This window comes from Nipponia nippon, unplaced genomic scaffold, assembly GCF_047370975.1.
Source record: "Nipponia nippon isolate SJK-2023a ecotype South Korea unplaced genomic scaffold, ASM4737097v1 scaffold_16, whole genome shotgun sequence".
In the NCBI taxonomy this organism is placed as follows: domain Eukaryota; kingdom Metazoa; phylum Chordata; class Aves; order Pelecaniformes; family Threskiornithidae; genus Nipponia; species Nipponia nippon.
In genome coordinates this window covers 11389072-11411372 of record NW_028262332.1, presented here as the reverse complement: position 1 = coordinate 11411372, position 22301 = coordinate 11389072, and the positions used below count along the sequence as shown (strand labels likewise).

The following is a 22301-nucleotide window of genomic DNA, read 5'->3' as shown; positions in this document are numbered from 1 at the left end:
TGCCCTTTCTCTGCATAATGGGCTTCGCATGTGTAATTAACACATGAAGGCTGCTGCTGCCAGCTTTTTCTTCAGGTACACGCTGCTAGGAGTTTTCAGGACAAGGATGTGGACCACAAGAGGCTTTTATGCTGGGTTTGAAGATTAGGTATTCATCGACTTTCTGACAAAGACATGTTAAAAGGGGCTAAGTCCAGATCCTGCGGTTGGGAGCAGAAGTGTGCAAAAAGCAAACACTTGGGCAGTGTACCTAAGGAAATAAAGACACAAGTCATTGAGCTCTACTGAATGAATTCTTTCATGGCATAACACCCTGTCCATATAACGAATGAGCCAGCTAGTGTGTGAAAAGTATGATTTAAAAATGTGTAATTATTAGGCAGATTGTAATTGCATGCTCACAAATACAACAACTGATTACCTTAGCCAGATACGAACTTTAATTGGAGAGGTAGCTACACACACTGTAATTGTTTGAATAAGTCAATTTAACAACAGTTCACGTGCCATAAATATATTTCTCAAAATAGAGTCCATCTATTTTGTAACCATGTGAACTTAGAGACATCATTTTTGCCTGGGAGGACTGAGAAATCGGCTCCGTGCTCTCCGCTTTAAGGCGATACTATTGCTTATTGGTGTCTGCCTCTTAAGGGAAATGACTGAGATTATTTAGAGTAAAAGAGTTTAGTTTAATTTAAATTATTGCCTGGTTATTTCTTTTGCAAATGTGACATAAGAATTTTAAAGAGCTGAAATGGAGACAAAAGTTAAAGTAATGAGAAGTCTTCAGTTCTTATGAATAGGAAATACCAAGTTCATTCGGTTGACTGTGTCCATTTGTGGACTGTGCTGTATGATGGTTTTGAATCTTCTGCTCTTCTGAAAATCACAGAGGGGTATATAGACTGTATTACTTGTGATCTTTGAAAGTTTTTGAAAAAAGTGTATTCCACCTGTGATTATTTGCTTTTAATTGTTTGAGTTGCAGTGGAGACGTGTTGTATAAAGGGAACTTCTAAGGTCCCAACTGATATACTGACAACTCCATGGTTGTGAAATGTGAAATTTGTTGCATTTCCTGGGGAGGGAAGGGGGACACCACAACTATTGGATCTGTCCAGAGCTACGAAAAGGTAGAACAGCTCTCTTTGCAGAGAGCGGACGGGTGGAATAACTAACTCTCCTCCTGCCACTTGAAGATCCTTTTGGCCAGCTTCACGTAAGAGAAACTTCAGGCTCGGTGTGGAGAGTTCCCCCTAGCTGGTGAGAGAGGCACGCTTTCCCGTGCGAGGCGGGAGGAGGTGGGTGACGGGGTGGTGAATGGCAACTCTACCACAAACGTGCTCAATATGAAGCTGTTTCACTGACATTGTTAAAGCTCAAGTTTTTTCTATAGCATTTTGTCCTTTATTGACATTTTACACCAAGTACTTTCAAAACACTGTGGTTTCTCAGTTTTTCAGTTTGCTCTTTGCTAATTTTTTTAACTTATAATGTGGAAGGGGGGTAATTTTCTTCCCATTTCCCTCTTGAAAGGATTTTTTTAAACTTAGTATTCATGTTCACCTGCATTCCTCATTCACGCACCTAACTGCAGAACTGAAAATGCCAAAAGCCTGTATCTTCAAAATGTTTGTTCTCAGTACACTTGCTCTGTGTACTAGGGATGCTGATCCAACAATAGCGGCGTAGTACCATGTACGTGTAGCTGGAATGACTTCAGTCATCTGATCCCTATCATTTAGATTAATTGAGGGCAGGGGGGGAGAGGAGAAGCAAGGGGAAGAGTGCTATCCTTTATTTTTACTTTTTAATTAGGTAGCATTCTTTGATATATTTTCAGCCCAGGGAAAGATTTTGGGTGGAGGAGACTAGAAATTGGTGGGAATCCTATCATTAGATTTCACACGTTAATGCACAAGTGCTTGTTCCTTTGAATACAGAACAACAGAGGAAACATATGAAGCACTGCTGGGTTTTGGCGGTTTTTTTGGGTGTTGTTTTTGTTGTTTGGATTGGTTTGTTTTTGTTTTTGTTTTTTTTTTAAAAGTACATGCCAGCAGGTGCCAAAAGTACTGGTTAATGAGATACTGCCACCAAGCATCAGTAGCCAAGCACATACAACTACTTAAATTTGTCCAGATCTTGTCCATCTATTTTGTTTTTGGGAATTTAAGCATTTCTTGATGTGAAAGAAACAGTCTATTAATTTTCCTCACTACTTCTTCCAGCTTGTTTTTCACGTGGCATAAAATCACTCCCACTGTGTCTGTTTTCTTCCTTTTTGCTCTCAGTGTCTGTGTTTAAAATTAGCCTGTAAGAAAAGCCTGTTTTTGCTGACCTGGTAACACAGCTTAGTATGTTCTCTAAGTCCCAGAGCATTGTCACTCAGGTTATCCTGTGGGCTTTTACCAGAAGCAACAGTATATTTTCTGGGGTGATTAAAACAGTCTTTTATATTAGATAGACTGCTTAGCAGCCAGCATTAATATATTCTGAGCGCCAGATATATTCTGCTTCTTAGAGCACCCTGGCACAGCTGCTGAACAAACCTTTTTATTGGTGCAGTTTTCCCTTTCTCCGGGAGTTTTTTTAACTCCCTTTCTCCTGTTTTCTAAATATGCATATACTTCAGTATGCTCCTTTAAGTAGGTGGAGGGGTAACTGGAGGGCGAGTACGCCTGCTGCTGGGGAAACAATGATTCCTTCGTCATGAGCCTCTCGGTAGGCATTTCGATTCAGCCTGCTACATCTGTGTACTCACTAAAAGCTCTTGTAGTTGCTCTTCTGGTTTCTTAGCTGTATGTTTTCTACATCATTCCAATTTATGCAGTCAAGTTTCTAATTTGCATCAATTACCCCAATAAATTTTGGATTGAATTCTGTTGCATTTCAGTGAGTAATCTGAAGAGAAACCAGGAGACTACCTTAGAGAGTAAAGTACTACTGTGTGAAAGAGCGACACATTAAGTCAGTATTTGTATATCAAGACATGAACTTAGTAAATGTGATCGAATCATTTTTCCTGGAACGATGAAGCAAAATGGTGCAAATCCCTGTGTAGCTGTAAACTAGGAACCTTTTTGAGATCCTTGGGGTTTACATTACTTTTGCTGGTGAATTGCAGTGTTTTTTAAGGGTGGGTTTTTTTCACTTAAGAGGAAATGTCCCTCTATTTCACCTGCTTCTCTTCCAATTAGTAGTTGCCTACCTCTTGGGAGCATAATTAAGAGGTCTCTAGTTAGCCTAAGGAAACGAATTAAAGAAATTGTAAAAATGCAACTGTAATAAATGGGCAATATATAGCCATTAAGTCCACAATATCCATATTCATGCTTATGCATTGTTACTTTAATGATTTGATATTTACCTATATAACTCATTTGATTATAAATAACGCTGATTGCATTGGGAACCAGTGTAGCACAAGAGGAGTAATAACATTACTCTTTGTTCCAAAAGACTTAGGCAGGCATTTTGTTTAAGCAGTAAAAGGCGCAGTAGAAATTGATACTTCTTAATTTTGCACTTAATGGATATAGGCTGCCATCAAACAACTTTGAGTAATTAGTAGTTGTGGTTGTAAGAAGCCCCAGGACTGACGAAGTGTCAAGCAGTAGGTAAAGACTGGTCTGAAGGGCAGTCTTTAATGTCATGGGTCCCAGAAGGATTAAAGGTTGTGCAGAGTGTTTCTCCTGTTTATACAAGCAATGTGTCTTACTGAAGTTCACTTGAAAGTCTTGGAAATACACATCTAACCTGATAAAATATTAAAAACTGCTTGAGCGTTTCATGTCTCAGGACCTGAACCGCAGTTAGGAAGAATGGGCTTGTATCAGGAATGGTGCGGCCAGCAGGGCCGGGGCAGTGATCGTGCCCCTGTGCTGGGCACCGGTGAGGCTGCACCCTGAATCCCATGTTCAGCACTGGGCCCCTCACCCCAAGGCGGCCATGGAGGGGCTGGAGCGTGGCCAGAGCAGGGCAGCGAGGCTGGGGCAGGGGCTGGAGCCCAAGGCTGGGGAGGAGCGGCTGGGGGAGCTGGGGGGGCTCAGCCTGGAGAAGAGGAGGCTGAGGGGAGCCCTCATCGCTCTCTGCAGCTGCCTGAAAGGAGGCTGGAGCCGGGGGGGGTCGGTCTCTTCTCCCCAGGAACAAGCGATGGGACGAGAGGGAACGGCCTCAAGCTGCGCCAGGGCAGGTTTGGGTTGGATATTAGGAGAAACTTCTTCCCCCAAAGGGCTGTCAGGCCCTGGCCCAGGCTGCCCAGGGCAGGGGCTGAGTCCCCATCCCTGGGGGGATTTAAAAGCCGGGGAGATGTGGTGCTGAGGGCCATGGGTTAGTGCTGGGCTTGGCTGTGCTGGGTTAGCGGTTGGACTTGCTGATCTTAAAGGTCTTTTCCAGCCTAAGCGATTCTGTGATTCTAGGGTGCTCTGAGTGGGGAAGAGGAGGCGCACAATGTTCCCTTGTACAGGGTGGTAGCTGAGTATTTAAGTAATGGCGTATGATTAACACGATAAAGAAAAATGGTGATAAAAGCAGTTTATGAAGGCTGACGTGAACCTTCAACATTTACTTTTAGGTGTGTTTCCTTTTCAGTCAGATTGATGAGTGATGACAGAAGAATATAATCCCTCTGGTAGATTTTATTGGAAATCTTTATGCTCTTTACTATAATTATATTTTATTGAGGTTATTTATGATGTTTGCTTAGTTAAACTTTTGGGAGTATAAGGAGCTATCATGGTGAATTATCCTTAAAATATCTTTGCTTTTACTTTGCTGTTCATGTGTCATTGAACAATAATGTCAGTTCTGAAAAACAAAATTAAATTTCGTAAAATAGATGTTCAGGTTATTTTATTTTTGTTAACCACAGAGAAGTCGCTTTAATGTCCACATTTGGGTGATGAACAGTAACGGTTATTGTAAAGTAGTTTTGAATAAACAAATTTCACACAAATGCACCTTCGAAAACAAGTGCTCCGTGGATGCAGCACAGCTCTGCTCTGCTCCACGCCCGTCACCTCTCGCGCAAACTAAAACGTGCATTTGTCTCCCTTGATCCCCTGCCGGGGTGTTTGTAGATGCCTCCCATTTGTCATTACAAACAATGCCTTTTGTGGCTAAAACCGAGTTAATTTCCTTTCATATATTCCCATAACTTGAGAAATTCTTTGTTAGTCTTCAGATCTAATCCCTTTCTAAATGGTGTGTGTTTCTTCTGCTTCATGTCTGAAATGTGGCCTTTCTTATTCAGCTGTATAGCTCCAGGCAGCTTTGCCCAAGCTCTGGCCATGCAGTGTTTTCCCTCTGACTTCTGTAAGCCAAGCGATTGCTTATACGTGTTGAAAAAGTTCTTACAGGAATTATTTTCGTATGGTTTTGTCAACCTTCTTCATTTACCTTTGACTTTCCCCATCTTCTTTTCCGCATCAAACATGCTATTCATCTTCTGGAGCCCTTGATAGCATGTACCGTGTCTGCTTGTCATTCTGTGCGCCGGTGCCATGTCCCAGTGCCCCCTGATCCAATTTTTCACCCGTGCGTTAAACGTTTCTCAAAGAAATGCCCAATGTCGTCTTTTGTGCTCTACCTCGTTCCCTAGCAGAAATTTCTGCAACTATTCATAAAACACAAATATTTGCAAAACTAGCACATTACACTTTAACAAATTACTGCTTCAAAGTTTCCTGTTTCATATCGATCAGCAAAACCTGAGCTATTTTTTCTATCGGTGGGTATGCCAAACCCACTCTTTGCAGTTCTATAGTATCAAATTGTTCCTCTTGCTTTGTCCAGGTGTATGCACTGTACGGCCCATTCAGCTCCTGACTGGAGTCCTTTAATGTTTAGTAATACAAATTTAAAGAAATAACAGCTTTCGAAATAGGGCTAAAAGTCAGGTTACTGTAGCCTTAATGCAATCCCTATCATAGTTCTATATGCTGTATTGCCTTTACATGTAATGTCTGTCACTAGAAAACTGAAAAGATGATTCATTGCATCCAGAGCTGATCCATTTATCTTAAGCCATATCTTTCCTGTAATTCCTTAAAATCTTATTGGGGGTGCATGGTTTTAAGGATTTAGGCATTCTTATTATTCTTTTGTTGACAAACTGGAGGATTGAAAGACGGACATGATACAGTTAATTAACTTTTACAGGTTCAGGTTTTCCTGTGCTTGGTGACAGGCTCTACTTTTGGACACGTTAATACACGGCTGGTTTTCTGGAATACTGCACTCTTCCTGCTTCCCTTCGTTACATTAGCCAAGGTTCCACTAGATGAGACATTTGCAGTCTTAAGACTTCCTGCCGAGGTTCAGACTTTGTATTTTGAGATTGAAGCTGTCGTGTTCATGAAGCTACTTAATTAGAAACACATTCATCTCAGTGCATGCTGGAGGAGTCTCGAGCAGCATAGCCAGGCACACGGGGAAGTTGAGCATTTGTGCAGCTGGCAGCTAAACCAATGGTTTATACTTTGAATATAAAATTACTGGGTATTTTCTTGCTCCTGGAATGTGGCCATTGGAATGAAGAGATGTGGGTGAAAGAGATAGCGTTTGTCGCAAATAAAACATGCAAAATGACAAATAAAAATACTCCTCAGTTGAGCAGCAATCCATATGTAATAATCGTGTATCATGTTGTATGGTAAAAATTTCTATCCAAGAACTTGGATGTGTGTTCTGGTTCTCATCTGTGGAATTCCCAAGGGAGCAGAACCTTCAGGATTTGTACCGAGTTAGTTTCTGACGTAGGAGTGCCTCTGGGCTGGCTGCCATCAGGTGCTGCGGTGGGGAGGCTGGGGAGGGGGCCTTCCTGCCAGCCTCCGCAGTTCGGCGGGTTGTAATGCAGCGTGGTTCACGGCACTTCGGTATGCTACAAATGAACTTGTAAGGTTTTTTTGAAGTTATGTATGTTTAATGTCTTCAAAAGGAAAAAAAGTGTTTTCATGTAGAACGTCTAATACAGAGGCTGTTCCCATCTCTCGGTACAGCATCCAACAGAGTAGCAGTTTTAGGCGGTATAGTAATAAACATGATAAATATTAATATGCATATCAGTAAATTTTTTTTTTAAAGGTCTTTCTCATGAAAATGAGAAGCAGAGTGATTTTTGCTGGTCTGGTGCCTTGCAGTAGTTTTTTCAGCGCTGTGCTTCTCTTACTGAGCAGTAGGCACCAGTTTATCAAAGCAATATGGAAGATATTTTAATCCAAGGCAGTGCAGTGACATTTCTCTCATTTTTTCATCTGAAATTGAAAATGAGCTCTTTGAGCTTCTGTATCCAAAATGAAACGAGGCTCTATTTTAAAAGTTGTGTCTGTCTGTGTGCTTTCCGTTTAACAGGCAGTATATGCCATATTTGCAATTAGCAGCTTTGGCATCCTCTTTGATGTGTTCTAATAAGCAGTGCAAATATAAGCTTTCCCTGATCAGTTGAGTGGGAGTCCTGTAATAAGCTTAATATTAGAAATACTGTATACACAAAGATACGACTTTCATTCAGTACTCTTCTTGTGTTCTATAGTGCATGTTGGTGTTTGCTAACATCATGGAAGAGAAGAGGGAAAAGATCAATCTTTCTCTTAAATGTTAGCATTCTGTTTGATAACAGAAGTCTCACACCTGTGCTTGAGGCTACAAACTGGGCCCAAGAGCCTCTTGGTGTATTTAAGTTGTGTGTTCTGAAGGGAATAATGGTATCGGCGTGTGTCCCAGTAACTCTGGAGTTTAGCAGAATCTTCAAAAGTATTTTTTATATTTTTCTTTTGTGAATGTAAACTTTTCAAGAGTTGTACTTAAAAATAAATTATTTTAAATGTGTCGGGACCCATATCCAAAGGATTTAAAACTTGTAGTACCAGGTGATACGTATACCTTAAATTAACCACTTAACACTACAACAGGATCAATTTTTCTGAAGAATACTCTTAGAAAAATCTGGATTTTTTTTGAACATTGTAATAACGCATTTTGTTTGTTTTTTAAAAAAAGACTCCAGTATTGTAGATATGTTTAATAGTTGTCCTTATGTACGTGTCTTAACTTAGTCACTTGGAAATTCTGATGTCCAGAAAAATTAAAGTCTTACAGTAGTGAGAGGATATTGCATAGTAAAAAATGTCTTTCAAATATGGAATAAAATTTTGTTCACATGTGGTTTGTTTATATATATTATTTTTTTAAGCAAAGTCTAATCCAGTATCCTGGTATTTTCCTGTAGCTAATTTTATAAGTCATATGTGTTAATCCAGTGTTATGAGAATGTAAAGCTGGTTTTTTTCCTCTTTGCAGTGCCCCAATGCCCTACCTCATTGGAATACATTTAAGTTTGATGGAGGTAAGTCTGTCTCACCATTTCTGAAACTATTTATAGTTTTATGGTTTAGAACCAAATTCTGCAAGCAATTATACATTCATTCGTATGCTTAAAAATGAAATAATCCTGTTAATTTGGGAGTGCTGAGAGAATTGAGGTTAAGCATACATGATAATGTTAAATCTTAAGGGAGTTTTATTTGCTACCTTGTACGCTTTGGGCATGCTTTCTGTTTGCAGTTCAGCGGTGACGAGCTCACGTCGTGTTCCCCTCTCCATCCTGTTGCTTCAGTTAATCAGTTTACTGCCTCAGCTTGACTCTGTATTCACAAAGGCAGAGTCGATATTAAACCAAAATGTTGACAGTTACAGTTCTCTTTTAGGCTTTTGCAGACAGATTGTAATTTTTTTAATGTTCAAAAGATCTGAAAAGAAGGAACTTGCTGTTAATGTTAACACAAAGCTGGCAGAAAACCAGCCCTCACAGAAAGCTTCACATATAAACAATTCAGAGTAATTCATGTGACTTTTAAAAACTCTAAAAGTGGAAATAGCACATTTGCTTTTGCTTCCAGTACTGGTGAAACAGTTGATGACTTTCCTCAAAAGTATCTGGAGGACAACATAAGCTATTAATTTAGATCCCTATGAAAATCCTGGTCCTTAGTAACTGTGCCCCTGTACGCAGGCGGTCTGGCCGGCGCGCGTGGGCTCCGGCTGGGGAGCGGCCTTCCCGCCCGGGAAGCGCTGCCTCTTCGGAGGCTCCCAAAGGAGCAGGCAGCGCGCAACGGGTGGGAGCTGCAGCTTCCCTCGCAAGTAATCTGACTCGTGTCCCTGGTTTAGATACCCCTGTTCGGAAATTCAGGCTTAGGGTTTAGGATACGTAACAATGCACAATGCTGAGTTTTACGTCACATGAAGTAATGCGTATTACTAGAATATTTGTTTTTATATTGGCCATAAAAATGTGTAATTTCTCTGGAAGTATCGATCAAAGATACTCTTTCGCTAGGGCGTATGTATGTAATAATGATCCTCTGTCTCTTTGTGTGTTAAAACTTAGACTAATATGCTATGTAACTTCCCTCTTTTTCCAGCGCTAATGTGAAGTAATTTTAGAAGTCACTTTTTTTGTGAGAAGCTAGATGGAATATGCAGGACCTTTTTATCTTTTTTGCTTACCATCCTAGGTACAGATGATTTTTTTTTTTTGTGCCCTTTATATTGCTAAATAAAGTACAGACTTGCAGTACAATGTGTTAGTGAATAAGCAATTATTTTAAAAGTCAACATGTACATTTGTTTGCACATCATATGCTTATATTAGAGGGTTTTCTGATAATTACCCTTGAATACTGCACAGACAGGACCAAAGTAATTTCTAGGAATAAGTAGTCCGTCATATATTGTTCGTGTCGATCAAGAAACTTTCTGCCCCATATCTGTACCATTTAATCATTGGCACGCTTGTTATGGTATCTATCTATTTGAAAAAGAAGGAAGAGACCTGGTAGAGGATGGGATAATATCTCAGTGCGGATACTTGTCAGCTTCCACAAATTTTTGCTCACAAAGAGCTACGTGGTTAGCCTGGCAATGGGGATAGGAAAAAAAATTAATAGTTACACCTTGGAGTTGCTTCGCATGATGTCTCACTCCTGCCTTGCCACACAAACCCATTACCTCTTCCTTTGTCTCGGTTTTTCAGACTGCAGGGCTCTGTAGGCCTTCCAAACTCCATCTGTAAAAACTCAAAAAAAGGAGTTGTTCTTGGAGAAGCCAATTTTCATCCATTTTAGTAACTTGTGAAAAAATCTGTTTAGTACTAAATCCAGTATGGCTTTTGAATAGCCAGAGATTCTGGAACACAGACACACTTTGGCAAAGTACAGTCACTCAGAGTGCCTTATGAAATAAATTAAATAAATAAAACAAACTGTCTTCTCTCCTCCCTCTGCTCTTAAGGATAAAGTGAATGCTTCCAGATAGAAATGCGTCTTCCAGCTAACTGTGCTTTTTCCATTGAAAAATCAAATAAAATCACACGGTGGGCTATTGTATCTGTTTGTTGGCAACTACTGCGTAATTTCTCTGTGCCTTGGCCAAAGGAAAGGTGACATTTGTCAGATGAGCTAGACAATTACTAGTTTACTTCTTTGCCTGTTTTTGATACCGAAAGCTTACTTTCTTTGTCCTTTTCTTCATATGTAGATATAAAATGGTGTTTTATTTCTTAGAATAACAACTTAGGAAAAACAGCAAATTTTTTCTCATGATCTAGCAGTTGTGTATTTTTAAAAATACAATGTATTAATTTTTCCGTATCAAAATAATTTTGTAAACTACAACCAAAAACTACTGTCATTATTCAGTATTCATTTTTCTTTGAATGCTGAAATTTCAGCAAGTAGATCTTTGAGTGTTTTGTTAATCCACGTGCTCTAGTTTCAGGATAAGGGATGCTATTCGGGTGAAGGCAGGTGGACTCTTTATCTGCTGTAGAGCCCCCCGGGAGTAACTGCAGGTCTAGACAGGCTCACGGTTCTGCTCCAGCAGCTCCGATCGCAGAATTTGTCATTGCTGCGTAAATGTTAGTGGAAGCCTGAACTTGCGCAGAGAAAGCTGTGGTGTAAAGGGGAGGGAGAATTTGGGATGTAGGAAAAAAAGTTTTCTAGCTTTAGTGCTGTTTCTGTGGGCTTTTGCTATCCCTAGCTTGGAGTGGGACCTTTGGAAGAAATATAGCGGAAATGTTAATGATTTTAAACAAAATACCACCTCTCTCTCATCTTGAAAGAGTTTTTTTCAAACCATTGTGTATCTTAAAGTTAGTTTGCAGGTTCCCATGTTACGCAGGGTCCCTGTAGAAGGAGCAGTTATTTTAATGGAAAATGACAAATTTTTCTTATGATTAAAATATCAAGCATATCCATTGACTGTTAAATCTAATTTGCTGTGACTGAAATGTTCTCCAGCGAGATAAGATAATCTCCTGTTATAGGTCAGAGGGCTCCAACTGATTTATGAGGGAAAATCTTGGTAGAAAATACAGAGCTGTGTTTTGTGCTCTTATTTTTCAGCTTTTCTATCATCACCTAGTTAGTCATTCTTTATAAGATTTCCATTTAGCAATCCATAAAGTGACTTCAAAGAAGGCTAAAAGTTTATAAGCTGTTGGATAAGCAAGGCTGGAGCTATCACATGAATAATGGAACATGCTTACGGAACTAATTGAATTCATATTAGATGAAGATAAGTACTTAGTACTGATAAATAATGAGATAGGAAAATGAAACTCCTTCAAATGAACACATCCCTTTCATAATGCTGTTTTATTTTCTACCTGCATACTGTATGCTATTTTAGTGTTCAAATTATATTAAATTGACCTTTGTGCTGTAAGTGGTGTCAAACGTAGCTGGCAGCCTTTTACATTTTGTCAGAGTAAACGATTGTTTCAGCAACTGTTTCTGTAGCAAAGGTTATTAGTGTGATGGCGCTGATGGAAGAGGAATGCCCTTGACCTAGCAGACTGCCTCTTGGAATTTAGGCACATGTGGTTTTGATTCACCATGTGGGACAGTTCTGTTCAGCTGTCAGATACGGAGCTGCGGGCAGCATGCCCCTCCGTGCCAGGCTTCCCGTCAGGCAGGTAACCGCAGTGCCCACCCTTGTCGTGCTCTGTTCGGGGCACAAATGCAGCCTTTAAAGTTAATGATTGGAAAAGTATTTCTTGCGCTCTTTTTAAATATTCCAGTCACTCAAGGACGACTTCTGGGACTTCAGAGTTTTAGTTCTTGCAAGATTATCCAGAAGGAATTTGTGTATGAAATGACATTGCATTTGTTAGAATGCTTTTCTAACATTTTTCCTAAGCCTAAAGGACAGTTGCGCATATCATAAAACCTATACCAGCAGATTTTTGTTTTATTTTAACCTGGTATGAGTAAATATGTTCATGTTAGGAAAAGAAGGTTCACTAAAATTCATGCTGTCTTTAATACGCTAGGACACGGCAGGTGATCTCACTGCCGATAGGCTCTTCCCTCTGCAGGCAGATGAACGGAAAGCTGTGTGTTCAGTCCTCCGAACCCCACGCACAGATTCTGGGAGCACTTTTTGGCATATTTAGCCGGTCTTTTTCAGGTAGCGGTGAGGATGCTCTGTTTGTGATCCAGTCTGATAACATGCATGGAGTCAGAGCTAACAACTCCGAGAAACCGGTTACATCAGCTTGGGCTTGGTCCTGGCGCTGCCATGTGGCTTCCCCGTGCCGCAGACGACACCCTGAGAATTCATTGACCGCTGGCATCTTCCAGTGGTAGTGTTAATTGTTAATTATATTTTTCGATTGGGGTGAGGAGTAATAGTTAGCTTTTTCCATCCATCTATACCTAGTAAATCACTGCCTTTTCTAGCTATAACTGAGGAAGTGTAGCTTTTTTACAGGGTTTAAATGAAGGGGTTATATATATACTTAAATCCAGGTCTTAAAAAATGAAATGTAATTTAGTCACAAATATTATAAATATGGCTGTACATGGTTTCAGGAGTATTGATAAAAATGCATTTAAAATTATGACAAATGACTTACGGAATCGTCTTTTATCCAATTATTGCAAAAATGAAAATAATAACTGTGTTTTAATAAGAGATTCTGTGCGGAGGATGTTTGAGGGGTAAGTTTCAGGAAAGACAAATACTGCAGTACCACGCAGCCTTACCACTAAGTGTGGAAGGTTTTTCTTCTGTTGTACAGCAGTGTTTAGATCAGCACCAGTGATGTTTGTCACTCAGTTGGCAACAGCTGCTTGTGATAAGGATCTTGAGGATCACCTGTACAGGATCAGGGTGCTGCACATCAAGGTTGGAGATGGGCGGAAGAGTGGGAGATGCGCGGCGGGGGCAGCAGCCCACCTGCTGTGCCCAGATCAAAGGGTGGGGAGGTCAGGGGGCACATCCAGCTTAACCAGATTTGTCTGCTGAATAGCTATTTCAGATTGTAAATCTAAGGGTGATTTCATTAAGTCCTTCTGGCTGCTGTTGGGGCATGAAATAATAAAATTTTATATCCGTTGCCTTTCCTGCTTCTGGCAGCCAGATTGACACATTGTTGTCTGCAGCGTTGTGGTGTTTTTCTTAAGAAAATAAATGGAAACTATTAACTAAGTAGAGACAAGTCATTAAGCAAATGGATTTTAGATGTTGTGAATCATACTTTCATAATAATTTCAAATATAATGTACAAACTAGCTACTAAAAATGTTAGGTTTTGTTAAGAGTTTTACCTTTCCAAAAGAATTAGCGGAAGGTATATTTTCTTTTTTCTGTTACAACATCTTTAAATATGTTGATCACATTTGTATCTGGTTATGAAACCTCACGATCAACTTGGTTTATGTTTTGGCACCAATTTAGCCATGAAGTTACGCAAACCTGTTTTTCAGGGGGGGAAGGAGGGTGATGTTTGGTTTTTTTTTTTTTTTTTCTTTTTAAAGGAACTATTCCATAAAATTGTTCATCTGAAAGAAGTTTAACTTAAGATTTTTTTTATGGTAGGAAATGCAAAAAATGCCAACTGCGGGCAGTGATAATAAAACAACATTTAGTATAAACTCGTGTTAGTATTATTGATGAATATTGCTTGTAGCATGTGATCTGAGACAGAGGCGCACCCTTTAATACTTCTGTTGCAATATAGTTTCTCAGTGTTTTGCAAACTTTCACATAAAACATTTAAATTACTTCAAGTGTTTGGCTGCTTGTGAGCAGGACAGACACACTAACCGCTGCTTATTTACTGACCTGGTGTTTAAGGCCCCCTGGAGTTTGTTTGAAAAGTTAAGAGATTTTCACAGTAAAGGTGCCATTTCTGAAATTTAAAGTGCTCTTTTCACCAGGAGATAAGTTCTCTCTGATTAAGTCAGTAATTCTTACTAAGCCATGTTTATAGAGGCCATAAACAATGGGTTCAGTGTGCTTGTTAAACCAGCTTTCCATACCTCTCCACTCTTTTAAAAAGAGACATTTAAAATAAAAGGCAGGTGTAGATGTTGGTTTGATTTGATGGTTTTTAGATGATTAATTATGGCTACAAGTAATTCGGTAAGGATGGTTAGGAAGGGTTTGCAGTACTGATACGCGATGCACATTTTCACTGAATCACTTCTTTTGACTCAGCAAGTCCCTAGTCTGTAGTAAAATTAGGTAAGGAAACTGTAATGTTGATATTTCCTCTTGTTCTTTGCTTGTCCACGATTTTTCAGTAAAATATGAACATGCTGAATATAGTCCATTCTGCTTAACAGGGATCGCTTTATTTGTAGAATTCTGTTCGGATAGTCAGGAAGCTGTGAAATAGGGAACGTGACTGGATGTGGCTTAGTGGCGGCCCCTTTGTAGAAATGGCGGCACCACGCAGACTGTACCTGTGAAAATGATCTACAGGTAGTTGCGATTCAAAGAGTCCAATGGGATTTCATGCGCGAAATGCAGCTGGGTGCTGGGAATTTTTACTAAAATTCCAACAAGACAGTAAATACTTTTATTTCCAGGTTAGTTGGGCTGATAGGTACTATGTCTAGCAAAAGAACCATTTGATTATTTGACAAAAGGCCTTGTAACTATCCGATAATACCTTTATCAAAGATTATAATGAAAGAAAAGATGATAAAAACAGATAAGGATTAAGATGAACTGGTCAGTCTTCGTTTCTCTAGGATGAGCTATGATTGGACCGCTGAAAAATTACATTTTTTTCAAATGCATTGCAAGACAGATGCTATAAATCAAGTTAGTCTGAAGTGTTTTATTAAATTTTAGGCTTTGTCTCCAGAGAAATCCACTGTCTTAATACAAATATTGGAAAGTTTTAAAGTAAGGTTGTGCTCTTCATGGTGTAAAGGTATATAGCACAGCAGAGTTTAATATTAGCCTTCCTTTTGGATACAATTATTTCTGGGCCATGTGTGGAGAGGATTACGTTGATGAACACTTATAGTCCTTGCAGCATGAGCAACAGCCTTTTGTACCGTGCTCCTTGGCAGATAGCCGCTTGTCACGAGCCTGTTCTTTGCTACAGAAAACCCCAACATTTTGCTGAAGGGAAGGTGCGGATTCATCACCAAAGTTACAAAAACACCCGTTGACAAGTTCAAGCACGTTTGTTGCTTCTCCGGCAAGAATCAAGAGAAGGTTTTAATTCCTTCTGTCTTGTCCTACTAGCACTCGATTTTGACAAGCTTCTGGCTTTGGTTAAGTACGTTGCAAGACCTTTTTGTTGGAGCTTTTTAGGCTCCTCTGAGTATAAGTGAGATTTTTAATTTTCTGAAACAGGAAGGAGCAAATCAGTTTGTCTGGTGCTTCCGGACTCCTAGAAGGAGCAAGACTCCTGGATTGCTTTAGAGTTTATCAGATGCAGCCAACAGAGTGACCTTTGGTTCCTGAAATGTAGAGGAAAGTACCTGGTTTGTCATGCAGTACTTGTGCTTTTTATATGGAAAGAATTAAATGTAATATTCTTCCATTTAAGTTAAAGAAATTTCTCATGGAAGACCTGAACTTAAATGTCTACAAAGTGCTTTTTATAGTTGTTGGCTTTTTTTTATTTCCTCTCCCCTAAGTACACAGCAGTTTTCTTTATAGACAGAGGACTGAGCCTTGAAAACTGAAGGTAATTATTTAGATGCCTAAGGCTCAACTTTGGCATTGTTTTAGAGCTCTAGTTCCTTGCTTTTAAAGGAAACAATTCCCCCCGCCCCGCAAAACCTTAATTAAAAATTGAGTATGTTTTTGTTCATTTTCCTCTTCAGTAACTTGCATTTGGTCCTACTGATAGGTATGTAGGTACTTAAACATTTGTTTACGGTGTCACTGGGAAATTTCCTTAATTACTGTATTCTATAGTTCCGCTTTTTCTGATTTTGAATTTTCAAAGCTTTATTTGAAGAGGGCTTAAATACATATGATTAGTCAGCCAAGGAAAAAAAAAAAAAAAGGATTCAATTCTGTTGTTAGTGGAAAAAGTGTTAAAATAAATATTTAAATGCTGCTGTGTTTCGTATCAGTGATTCATTTACTGTTGTTTAAGCAGGGAAATAAAGTCTGAGAATGTTTAAATTTGCTTAGAACACCAATACCTTTAGACACTTAAAGTCAAAGGTAGTAATGCTCGTTCTTGTGAGAAATAGGTTGTGCTTGTCTCTTGTATGGCCCTGTACCGTTACGGCTGATGTAAACGCTCAAACTGGCTTAAAGACATTTCCTCCTCTCAATTCATGGGAACAGGATAAAAAGTTCAGACTTGCTGAGCATTAAGAGACCAGGATATGGCAGAGTTATTTTTCTCTTAGCTTTTCTTCATTTTAGTTATTTATTTATTAACCTCGGGTAGCATCCATTTTACTTAAATCCCTTTGTAAACTTGTCTCTGTTGGAGTTCTAAAATTCAACCTGGAATTTGGAAACAAGTTCCCATCCCTGACTTACTGCAGCTCTTAACTCCTAGAAAAGCTGCTATTTACCGTTATTTAAATTAATTTATAAATATAAAAAGATAGACTTAAAATCTTGACCCAGCTAGAAGCTGCTAAATGTGCAAACAGGATACCAGAATTAAGATAAACATTAGTAGAGGTGCTTGAATAATCTCAAACAGTAACTCTCTGGTTTCAAAAATTTCAGTATGCACAATGTTAAGAACTTCTACCTGCAAATTGACGGTTAATTTTTCAGCATTGTAAAATGTGAATAAATAAAACAAATGATGCCAGAAAGACAGGAATGTTGGTTGTTTTTAAAATGCTTGAAGTTTTGTAATGCCATGGTGTTATGCCATCACTTCTGCCCTTTATACGTAAGATTTAACTCTGCATCCTTACATTTTCCTTTCCCTTTTCTTGAATTTGCTCATATTTAGAAAGTAAGAAACATGGCCCTGGAAGATGTAGTGATTCTTAATGTAGACACCAACACACTGGAAACCCCTTTTGATGACCTTCAGAGCCTTCCTAACGATGTGGTATGTATGAAATGATTTATTCAACTATTCCATTACTTAAAAGTGTAAATCCTTTTGACCTGTTTGGTTTGTAACTGAGCTGTCTCTTTGTGTTACTCTCATTATTATAAGTAAACCGCTTTACCTCAATTCTTTCCTGTTTTGAAGTGTTAAGCAATGTTTGCTTGAACATTTGCAGTCATATTTTTAAGCCTCCTAATGAAAATTAGGTAATGCTCACGTAAGCTAGAAATGCTGCAGCAACCCAGGTTCGGTTTTGGAATGGCACGATCAAGTTTCATCTGAAGAGTTAGTCTTTTATAGGGGCAAAAGAGAGGAATGAAAACCACACAGGTTATGGTACGTCTGAACAGGAAACAAAAATTCAAACTTCTTTCTTCATGGCATGAAAAAGAAGTACTACTTGAAACCATCTTTATCCATTCCATTAGGCAAAAAAACCCCTGCATTTTTAGATAACTTTTGTTTTCAAATGAACTTTTTTTTGCCTCCTGTGACTTCCTCCAGGTGAGTTTTAATGAACTTTCGCGCTTTGTATCCTGAATTATGCTCTCAAATGGGCTACTTCATATTCACTTCTAGCACTGCTCAGTGCATATAATTTGGAACTCATTTTCTTTCTCATTCAAACTTTTTATTGGTTATTTATTTTTTAATAACTTGATAGAAATGTTGTATAAATGCTTGATCTTTCCCTTTAATGAGACAAAAATACATCCAGCTTGCTGCTGTAATCATCGTCACTAACGAAGCTGAGAGGGAAGAGCGGTGAAGTGAGTAAGAGTGGAAGAAGCTATTTTTAAGTCAGAGGGTGACTGTTTAGGAGAAAATGGCAGGGGAAAATCTGGATTTCTTTTACTAGTTCAAAACATTGTGCTGACAGTTAGATCTATACCTTTTTATGTGTAGTTGAGAAATAAAATTGATATGCAGGGAGCTCAACATAAGCTGGTCTGTCTGAGGGAAAATTCAAGTAATGGTGAATAGCCGCTGCCTCCTACTGTGACATCCCGTCATTCCTCTGTGATCTGTGGTGTGATCCATTCTTCGAAAACAGTGGGCTCTGGATAAAAGGTCCATCTTGATTGTGAACATTTTGGCTTTAGTCAAGCATTTAGTCTATAAAAGTTACTTCCATGAATTTTTCTGGCTTTATATAGTTTTTCATTTGGATTTCACTCCCAGCATCCAAATCTGCCAGCTGGTCATCGCTCGTGCCGCTATCCGCAGCCCGGGGAATGACAGACTTGTAAATATCATGGAATTATGTAAGAAATGTCTGGATACAGTGAGCGCGGGACCTCAAACATGTATATGATTTGTCAACAATCAAGTATTATATTAGATTTTATGAGACTTCATTAAAGGAGCTGTTGTAGGCGTGCTGTAGAACATCAGAAGAGACTTCACCAATAAACACAGAACTTCAAGCTTTGGAATGTAATAAATTTTAAGAGACTTCCTTCCTTTCATTATTTACTTTTACTTCACTTTTATAACAGTAGAGAGTTGTGTTTTATTAGTTCAAATTTCTTGATTCAGTTTTCCACAGGTCTGTTTAAAAGCTACATTTTATCTTGGAGGATGTTTGGAGCATAGCAGAGGAAGTGCTGCCAGCAAATTCAATTAACTGGCATGGCTCACAAATAGCGTACATGGTGTATTTTTTTTCACAACTGCTATATAAATACAGCTGGGATTAATATTTGTCGCAACAAAGCCTTAACTTGAATCGTGTCGCGTTGTGTAATTAATGTTTGGGATCAGTGTTTATGTCTTATTTAGCTTTGTTTCGTTATTTTAGTTACCTAGATAATGAAGTATTCTCCTCCAGGTCTTTTCCTTTCCTTCAGACTGCTTAATATTTGGCTTTGACCACTAGAGAGCAGCTGCTCTTCTTTGCAAGAATTGAATTTCTGTTAGTTCTTTCATGCATCATGTGTTTGGAACTGTAAGTGGATCAAGTTGTTCATCTCAGCAGGGAGACTCTAAAGCCAATCCATTATACTTTTTTTTTCTTCTCCTTTTTTTTTCTTTTGCTTCCCTGGGAGGATGGGGAGATTCTGGGAGTGTGTCTCCCCACTGGTCTCAGTCTAAACAGATGCATTTATGGTCTGAGAAACTAAAAATGTCTTCAGCAGTTTCATGATCATACATGGCTGTTATGTCAAACTGTTCTGCCAGTTTTGCTGCTTCATGTGAACAGCGAGCAATTCATACACTGCTGAACAGACACAGAATTTACTTTGCTGAATTAAATCTGTATTCAACAGTGAGGAGAAACATCTTCTGTGTGATGCATTCGCCATCAGGTAATTAACCCAGTGGAAAATTTTTGAAGCTGTTTTTCCCCTCTCCTCGAGCAGCTTTTTTAATCAAGTAAAACAATGCCATGAAGTCCTATGATTATTTTAGAGCTTCAGGTAGTGGGTTGTGCTTGAGTTTCATGATGGTCATGTTGCCACCTAAACTATTGATTCTCAGAAATCTAGAATGAACTATTCATTAATCTTTTACTCCTAGGATCCAAACAAACATAGGCTATAGTGAAATGCCTTTCCACTTAACATTTGCGTCACAGGAGCTGGGCAGCGTTGAGGCAGGTCCAGCAGAGTCAGGTTAGGTCGGTTCTTCGCCCCGGTGTACCGCGGCGGTACCTGCTAGCAGTCAGACTTCCCGAGCTGCTCAAGTCAGATCCCTGAAAATCAAGGTGTGTACTACTGCATTACTGATTAACTATTTGAAATGTGAAAAACTGCCCCTCCTTTGCCTTCTGCTTCTGATATGTTGCTGAAAATTTGGCAGCATGAGAACGCCCTGGGAAGTAACTTTCCTTTTAAAATAGTCAATATTAAAAAAAGAGATTTATTAAGGACTGTGATTACAATAAGTGCATCTGCTGCTGACAAGTCTCCTACACCACCGTCTGTGTTGCAAGGAATAGCAAAGAGGGGGTAGTAATTTTTTTTTTATGCAACCCTTATGGATTTTTCATGTATTTCCAAATAAGTGTCATCTTCTAGTCTTAGTTGTAGTCAGAGCTTCATATTACAAGGAATAAAGCATAAGCTCGCTCTGTCAACTTGTAGTTTTTATTAAATGAAGCCCTGATGCAATGCAGTGTACTGCGCCAAAGAGATCTTGCATTTCTGATGGCTGTGAGAGTATTGTAAATTTGCACTAGCCTATGAATATCTGAGGCTGTCAGTAATTTAGCTGTGTGTGCTACTGTTGTCCATTCATTAACAAGTTACCACAAGTAGGAAGCCTATGTTACTGTTTTTCACTTAGTGGGAAATTAACTGCTTTCAGGACAGCAAGAAGTACTAAACTGCAACTCTATAGCAGAACCATTTTCTTAAAGGTGAATCCATTTTTATTTCTTACACTGTGTTTGCAATAGAATGTTTCTTGCTTTATTCATGTTGACAACTGAAAAGCCTTGGACCTAATTAAAAGAATTTCCACTAGCACCTTTACTGAACCATTTCATTATGCTGCATTGCACAGATTGCATTTTGAAACATGGTGATAGTTTAAATCTGACCTTTAAACCTGAACTGCCAGAAGTATAAAAATCTTCTTTAAAAACACTCTCAGGGTAGACTGCATGTATATGTGTCTGTTTGGCTAGAAATAATCTTCATATTGAGTGGTCACAATCTTATTTTTTTTAAAGTATTACTGCCTCTTTAGGCAGGAAACATTCATAATTCTACTTGTATAATCTACTTTGTCTTATGTACTAATTTATTCCAGAGTAAGCATGAATTATTTTTTTCTTACTTGTTAGTCTCTTTAAATACGTTGCCGTTAACATTTTCTTTTTTTAAAAACTATGACATGCCTGTTGCAAGAGTCCTGACTGAAAAAGTAAAAGTGTGCCTATATAAAATAGACATCCTACAGTATTCGATTTAGTCTTGGAAGAGAGCAAATGATCTAAAAGCTTAAGGAATTAGCAAAATACCTACCGATATTCTACTTCTCTACCAAATAGGGAAGCTGAAACAACGAAAGGCTGTGACTAGACTTCTGAACTTTTAGTTTGTTGTAAAACGAAGCATAGAGCCTTTTCCTTCTATATAGATGGCAAGTTCTTTATCTTCACATGAATGTTTAAAGAAAACCACTTATAAAAATGTTTGAGATGGATTTGGAAGTTACTCAGAGCTATAGACATTTTATTGCATTTTTAAGAACTACCTTTAAGTGGTTTACATAAGTTAATATAGGAAATAAACACATACTTCATCCCTACGACATCAGGCTCCTTCAAACATGGAGAAGTGTGCTGTTCAGGTTTGAAACTCTGATGAAGCTTTTACATTTTGAGAATAACAGAGCTCCTTGAGAGACATTATCTCAGTGAGTAGGAGTGAGCTTATTTTATGGGCAAGATAGACTAAGTCCGCTATCATGTATTATGTTAATATGTGCTTATGGGCTCATTAATGCATGGATCATTGGCGTAAGCCACAGCATTCAGATTTATAAACAATGCTGGGCACGCTCTTGATTATTTCTGTTATACTAAATAACTGTAATGAAAATCCTTCTACAAGAGAAGCTGCAGGAAAGTAGTAAAATTAGCTGCAGGAAAAAGTAAAAGGAAATCTCTTTGCAACTGCTTTGGTAAACACGAGTGCAAATATAACATCTAGTTTTAAAAGAAGATAATGTATTGCACAATATGGATTATATATGTGACACCTGTACAGCGAGATGAGGAGTCCCTGTCCTGCCCTCGCCAAATGTAAGACTACTGAAGGTGGAAGTGAGGGCTGTGCTTACAGGAGGGGTAAAGCTGAAGCACTCGAGAACAGTTGTTCAGGAAAACCAGCCTGCCGTTTGCTACTAAGGCGGGCTGGTAGCAAAACCCCGAGGCAGAACAAACTCATCCGCTAGGATTTTGGAGATATGGATGAGGCCAGAATAAGCTTTTGTTATGAGCTGG

The 22301-nt window shown here is 38.9% G+C and overlaps 1 protein-coding gene across 5 annotated transcripts in view; it reads left to right on the top strand.

Moving 5' to 3' along the window:
* DENND1A (DENN domain containing 1A) overlaps positions 1–22301 on the top strand; it is a 217702-nt gene that overhangs the window by 113809 nt on the left and 81592 nt on the right. For all 5 annotated transcript variants that reach the window (XM_087752734.1, XM_087752732.1, XM_087752731.1 and 2 more), the window contains exons 11-12: positions 8305–8350; positions 17243–17344. In XM_087752734.1, the coding sequence (XP_087608860.1) occupies positions 8305–8350; positions 17243–17344 (148 nt within the window). The remainder of the gene's footprint in view (positions 1–8304; positions 8351–17242; positions 17345–22301) is intronic.